Source organism: Pituophis catenifer, unplaced genomic scaffold (assembly GCF_029215685.1).
Source record: "Pituophis catenifer annectens isolate HBS135680 unplaced genomic scaffold, rPitCat1.0.hap2 SCAF_3, whole genome shotgun sequence".
In the NCBI taxonomy this organism is placed as follows: domain Eukaryota; kingdom Metazoa; phylum Chordata; class Lepidosauria; order Squamata; family Colubridae; genus Pituophis; species Pituophis catenifer.
In genome coordinates this window covers 170526220-170533241 of record NW_027256883.1, presented here as the reverse complement: position 1 = coordinate 170533241, position 7022 = coordinate 170526220, and the positions used below count along the sequence as shown (strand labels likewise).

Below are 7022 nucleotides of genomic sequence, written 5' to 3'. Positions count from 1 at the left end.
AATACCTTTGGTTTGAAAAATGTAGGGCATAAAGAGAAGACACACTACACTACATTTTTGCTAAACACAGTATATTGTAAATCTCTAACTTCTACAGCTATCCATGCTACTTTCTTATTCTGCCAAGCTGTTAATAGTCTTGTTTAAAATGCATGGACAGATCACAGACCATCACACAAAGGGCTTAATCTATAGATAAATATTCATAGTTTATTAAGCTTCAGGGAACGCATGAAGCTGTTTAAGGCATATATGGAAGAATAATGTCACAATAGAATCTGCATCTGGGGAAAACAGGGTTATTGCAGGTTAGGAAATTAGCTTGACTTGGGTGTCTTTGATGTGCAACTAATAGAATGTGAGTTCCATGCTGCTGCTTGTTTAGCAATGGAAAGACTGCCTTTAGGCTGACAGAAGGGGCATGAGCAAGAAGATGTCCCAGTATGTATTGGAGACTGCTTTACCTTGAAAATGCAAAGTAGAGACAGATGGATTCATTTGGGATTTATTCTATGTGCATATGTACTTTTGCATCAAACATATACATCCAGGAAATCCCAGAATTTTTCATAGACTGTCTTGCAGGTTACTTTTTTTTTTTTTTAGTAGGGAACTGCTTTCCTTTTTTACTTAGCAGTAGGAAAGCCCAGACAGGCTAGTCTTCTCTGGTTACCTTTGCTCCCTTTTCCTGTTACATGCAGGATTTGGGGATGGCAATTAATACCATGTGCACGCATTGTGAGGAATGGCTGTTTTTAATAAAAATTAACAACAAATTTCCTCCAATAATTCTCTTCTGAAAAACAGCAATCCAATCCTGTTTTCCTATTCTTGCTTTTTTTTTTTTTTGACAGAGATACAACTTTTCCATTAAACTCTTTGATAGCATGGGTAGAGTACAACTTCATATTGTTGTTTCTATGGGAAGCAGAAATTGAAATACAGAGCTAAAAGTGAGATCTTCAGTCAATGCAACAATCCTGCCCTTTCCCATTTGATAGCTTCCACACTGAATGAAGCTTATTATGGAACCATTTTATCTCACAGGAAGAAGCAGCATATACCTTGCTTAGTGAAAAGCATAGGCTAGGGCCTGTCTACAATGATCTCCAATAGAAGTAAATGTTCAGAAAAGTTCCTGTTTATAAAACAGTTCATCATTTAAATCAATAACTGATTCTGCAATGTGGTTTCATGCTGTTTTAGCAAGGGGCGTGCCATAATGTGCTCAGCTTTTTTTTTAATCACCACTCCCTACTCCAGTTTCCCCCATATTCATATATTTCTTTTTCTGAGGACAACATCAAATCCTTAAAAAAAAGGATCCCCCTCCCCAAGTCAGTTGTATACATTATTAATGAAGGAAATTGCATTATCTCACAAATCAGACAAAGGGGGTATAGAGGGATGTTTATTTCAGTCCAAGTTCTGAAGCCTGGGGCACAGAATCTCTGCATTCTGCTCTTCAGCTGGTCTCTGGTGGGTTAGCTCAGATTTCAGCTGCAGTATGATCACTTCAGCAGTCAGTGCATCTATGCCGTTTGCTAAAGAGATGATGGCACTGGTTGGGTTTGTGTGTTTGGCCTTCGTTGCCCTACCCTGATTGCTTTCTCTTGTTGATGGTGACTCTGCTGACCCATACCAACTTATTTCTTTATTTAGCTGCTGTTGCTTCAATATATAGTGTTATGCCAGGGAATAGATAGCATTTACTGGTGATGTGGCTTCTGAGCTCTCATTGCCTTCTGTCTCTTCTTTGTCCTTCTTAACTGTGTACTGGCCAATAAAGGAGCCATCTTCATTGAACTGTCCTTCACCTCCTTCTCCATAGTCCACCAAACTGTCATCACTTTCTTGTTGCTTTATTGTGCCATCTAAGGAGGTCTGACTGCCTTGCAGTGGCTTGTTGTCTTCATCACTGCATTAAAAGGAAAAGGAGAGGCATCAGACATAAGAAAATATGGTTTAAAAGGAAAGCATCATATTAGAATTTGAAAGCAGTGTCCGAGTGATGATACACAAAAAGGCAACAACTGTGCATAAAGATCCAGGAAAATATGGTGACATCTTTGTAAATATGCCTGGAAAAAATTAGGGGCAAAAAGTAACATTTTTCAAATAAATTAGGAGAAGGAAGTCCCTCAGTGTTATGATAAGAAAAGTCATCCTGAAGAACCAAAAGCAAAAATTAGCAAGCCAAATAGGAGAATATCACAGTACTGAGCCTTCTAGTTTATATAAATCCCATTTCATCAAAGATACACTTTGTCCAAAGTGCACTCACTGACAATTTAAGTGAAAGTCTTTCAGCAGATCTAAAGAGGACAAAAATCTTTTTTAAGGTTCATTTTGGCTGTTTCATATGAAAGCAATTTTTTAAAAAAATGATGCAGGCCTGATTTAAAAAATAAAGAAAGAAGGAAAAAAAAGCAATGTCTTAAATCAAACCTTGTTAATTGTACACCAGGACACCACCAGAAAAGCTCAGGTCTGTAGGGGCTAAGTTGGAAACTTGGGGAAAAAATGGCAAAGAGAAATGATGACCATATTGGCACCAAGAAAATTGCATTAATATATAGCAAGCAAGCTCAACTTAAGGGAACATTTACCTTTAACTGACATATAATAACATTTCTCTTTGCCACCTTGAGAAAGCTTCTGCAAAATTTGTAAGATGAGTTAACTATTTTGAGTCTTTTTTGAAAAGACGAAAGAGACTCACAGGACTAAGTCTTGTTGATAGTTACGAGTCCTGAGGATAGTGAAGTTTGGATTTGATTGCCAAAATGCACTTTAAAGTACACAGAAGTGTGAACACAGCACTTCTCTGCAACACTTTAAAGCAGCTACATTTTCTTCAGGGTAGTATAGCTGTCCTCTGCAGGCACCACACAATCTCAGGAAAAGATATGGTTACTTTCGGAGCTGCAGACTGATGCCATATCCATGCAATTTCTCTTTTCCAGAGGCATGACCAACACCCCTGAACTCTAACACTTTTTATCTTTAAGTCTGAAGTGTTGAAAGGCTTTACTGGATACTCATGTCAGATGTATTCCTTTAATTGTTTGCAAGTTGTGCAAAAATTAATAGATATACTAATATCACAAATGACTTTTGGTTTCCAGTATTGCCATTTCATTTGCTTTTTCTCATCATATTATGTCCAATAGATAAGTTCTATAATATTGAAAGTTGCATCTTGCAAGCTCTGATGTGGTCTGAATTGCCAGCAGATAATCATTCTAGGTTACTTGCAGTCCCAGGTACAACGTTCTTTATTTGCAATGAGAAGAGGAATTTCTTTTCCTTCTGGAAGGAGCCAATGTTGAAAAGTGCATACATGCTACTTTTGAATATCTTAGACAACTGTAAATCTCATGTTTTGCAACCGGGAATTAACATGCTTGTAATGGCACAAGTTAATTTCATTATCAGGGTTTGGGCAAGTAATTGAACTTGAGGCAAGAGAAGCTTTGAGGCAGAATGGATTAGCATTATAAGAAGGCATAAAGACAAGAACAGCAAAAGCCACAGATGCTAGAGATATTTGTTTTCAAGTTAAAATAAGTATTTTAATAAAATGTAATTGCAATGAAAATTTGCCCCTTCCATATTTAATGGCAGTAAAATTTTCAAGGGATTTCCTATTTTGATCCCCCAAAGGCTGGATTCCAGAGAACCACACAGCAATGTATGCTGTATGAAGTGTTTTTTGTTTTTGTCTTCTTCCATAAAGTCATCCTGTTGTTGTTCTAGAGGACTGCTTTGAAAAGCAGATGTAAGAAATGCTGTTTGACATGCCGCAAATACTCTGATATTCTGCACACGGCTCTCTGGATTGCAAGCCAAACAAGTAACCGTACTGCCTTGTTAATATATTAGGAAAATAAATGAATTGAGCCTTTAACACACAAATACAATGTGCTTATTAGATAAATCTTGCAGCTTATTTAATATATTAAATACAGTCAACCACGCCACAAGTGAAATTGGTTTAGGAGCATCATGTTCAAGAGTTGCATTATGTTGGAAGGAATAATTTGTGAATGAAAGATCTTCAATCTGAACTTCTGAAACTATTGGAATCTTCTTGACCATGCTTCTTTCGTTTTAGGGCCCAGTAAGTGAAGTCAGTTATAATTGCTTTTAAAATATGATGGCCATATCATACCAGTAGCTTACCAGATAATATAGAGCTACTCAAAAGCCTGTAATCCAGTAGACCCTTTTTCATGACAGTAATCACTATTCAAGTGTGCAGATTTTCACTGCACATATAAATATTAGTCAAGAAAAAGGAATGAAGCTAGGGCCACTGCAATGTCATTGGATATGGTATTGGGTCTGAATCTACAGTCAGAATGCAACTCTATGGACACAGGACACCTGAATCTCCAGAATAAGAAAGAAATTTCTGTTTAACTTTGTTAGATGAAAAGTGCTGGAACAGAAACATGGAAGGGAGTTAGAAATTAGATATGCTTAGAAGTGCTGAAAGAAAGTGTGTGCAAGGGTTTGGGTCATTCCTACCTTTCAAGAGACCTTCATGGTCCATGTAGAAGGATAAGGTGAAAAGGACAAGAACAGATGAAAATAAAACAAGGAGAGAAGCAAAAAGAACCTGATCAGAGAGCAAAATAATATAGTCTTGAAGTTTAGGGATCAACGCTAAATAAATACTAGTAATCGTAATAGTTCTTCCTTTCTGGAAGGGCTAAGCATCTTAAAGTACCAAATGAAAGCCAATTTAAAACACAAACTTCTAATTGTGTGCAGTAACATAAAAAAGCAACTACTTGTTGATAAATGTTAATGATACTCCCCTCTCCCTTCCCAGGTGGGCACCCTCAAAGCTGAGCCATGGTGGCAAACTCTCATTGCCACTCCAGACATGCTCTCATTTTAGCGATTTTAGTCCAACTAAACAAGCCGGTATACGTCTGAAGGCTTTAATCAGTCACACTCTCTCAGAGATGTAAAACAAAGCATGGTCTTGCCAAAAAAAAAGGGTCTCCAAGAAAGCTCTCAGCCTTAGATGAAAATGCTCCAAAGAGGAAGGAGGAGGAAAAAGAATTATGTGCTGGAGTTTCCTACACAGAGAGAGTTTTAGATGAGGTGGGAAGTAGATATCATAGATCTAGAGGGAAAAGTCCACCTCTTTTGTATATTTATATAGAAATTTGTTCATATAGAAATAAAGTGGGAAACAGGAAAAAAGCACATTAGTTGTTTCTTAGAACATTTTCATTGAGTTCTAGACAGACTCTATCCTTGAAAGCAGGGGTCTCCAACCTTGGCAATTTTAAGACTTGTGGACTTCAACTCCCAGAATTCCTGGGAGTAGAAGCTTTGTTGGCTGAGGAATTCTGGGAGTTGAAGTCCACAAGTCTTAAAGTTGCCATGGTTGGAGACCCCTGCTTTAAAGAAAACAGTGTTGATTAGCATTATGAGGAAGGAGAGTCCTGAAAACTAAGCAGCAGATTTTATCAGAATATTTCCATCTTCAGAAAATCTGTAGGTGCCAGAAAGTAGTCACAAAAATCACTCGAGTGCAGAAATATACTATCTGAGTTCATATGAAATCACTAGCCAGCATTCAAGGAACCAAAGAGATTGGGTGAAAATAAGTCTTCTGGCTTTAAATAAGCATTGCTAATGTTCTGATTTCACTATCACCAGGCCTGCAACTGAAAATACCAGGATTAAGCTGATTTGGAGCCTGGCAGAGATAGACTGTATTAAAACATGAAGAGTGAAGGGAGAAGGAAGATTGAACAAATACAATTGGTATAAGGTTTTAGTTGTTCTCTTTCCTTTCTCTCTCTCTCTCTCTCTTTCTTAAGTCAGATGTTTAGTAGAATGAGCGCTATTAATGGCTAAAGACTTTATAGCTTATTCCTCTTGTAAGGAGACTATAAGTCTGGCAGCAGAGTAGAAAGAAATGACAGTATATCTCTTAATTATAGCCTGTGGCCATTGGCATGCTCTATGCATATGCTTTTACAGCTCTGAAGGACATGATCAGAGTGTGTCAGACATATTTCAGTGAATTAGGAAGAGAACAAATAAAGAAAACATGCCAGTTTATATCCTGTTCACTTTCAAAAGCTATCTGTCACATCTCAATGACTATGAATCTTAATTAGTCACATTTCTCTGTCAGCTAATCATTTTCTCTTCTATTCTGACTTCTTATGTGATTTGCCACTTCTTTAACATCCTGCATTAAGTTGTGCAGCCATGTTTTGGGGGAGAAAGCAACAAAAAGCCCTGTTTCTAGGGCTCCAGTGGAAGAAAGTATAATATTTTATATCATAGCTTTTTTCTCTTGCACAAATAAGAAACTGATATTTGTAAAATAAAATGATTCAGCCAGTTTACTGCTTCAGATGAATATTCAACTCAGCCCAGATTTTACTGTTAAAGATAGTTTCCTAATAATCAGGACAAACAAAAACAATCATAAGAATACTTTAGTAATCAATTAACACAGGCAGTTCTAAATGTTTGGAATTGGTTCTATGCCAGGGTCAACATTTTTGATGGCTGGTATCTTTACCCACTCTTCATCCATTTTGTGCTAATGTGTTCTTTGCGATAATGTAACATTATCTTTGCAACTTTAATTGCAAATGATAGTGTCAAGATAGTGTTTTTCAAGTTAACTAAAAATACTAGAGTACACGTCTGTCTTGATAAGTCATGAATGATATATGGTATTTCCCAAGAAACTCATTTATTCAATCTACTAAACGAACCCAAATTACTTTTTATTTTGCTTTGAGTAGCTTGAAGAATTCTTAATCATAATTAATATATTTTGGAATTGTGACCACATTGTTCAAAAACAACTCTGGAAGGGAACAAGCAGTTTAATTAATATGATTTGGCACTACAAGATTTACACATTGCTTTTTTTCAAAGTCCTGTAGTCAATTCTCCAAACAGCTTCATATAGCAATAGCACTTAGACTTATATATCGCTTCACAGTGCTTTACAGCCTCCTCTAAGTGGTTTA

At 36.8% G+C, this 7022-nt stretch overlaps 1 protein-coding gene across 1 annotated transcript in view; it reads right to left on the bottom strand.

The window, feature by feature from the left end:
- Positions 1-1395: 1395 nt before the first annotated feature.
- Positions 1396-7022, bottom strand: part of NFASC (neurofascin) — a 99699-nt gene continuing 94072 nt past the window's right edge. Inside the window, exon 31 of the mRNA XM_070939768.1 lies at positions 1396-1918. Coding sequence (XP_070795869.1) covers positions 1687-1918 — 232 coding nt within the window. The 3' untranslated portion in view covers positions 1396-1686. The remainder of the gene's footprint in view (positions 1919-7022) is intronic.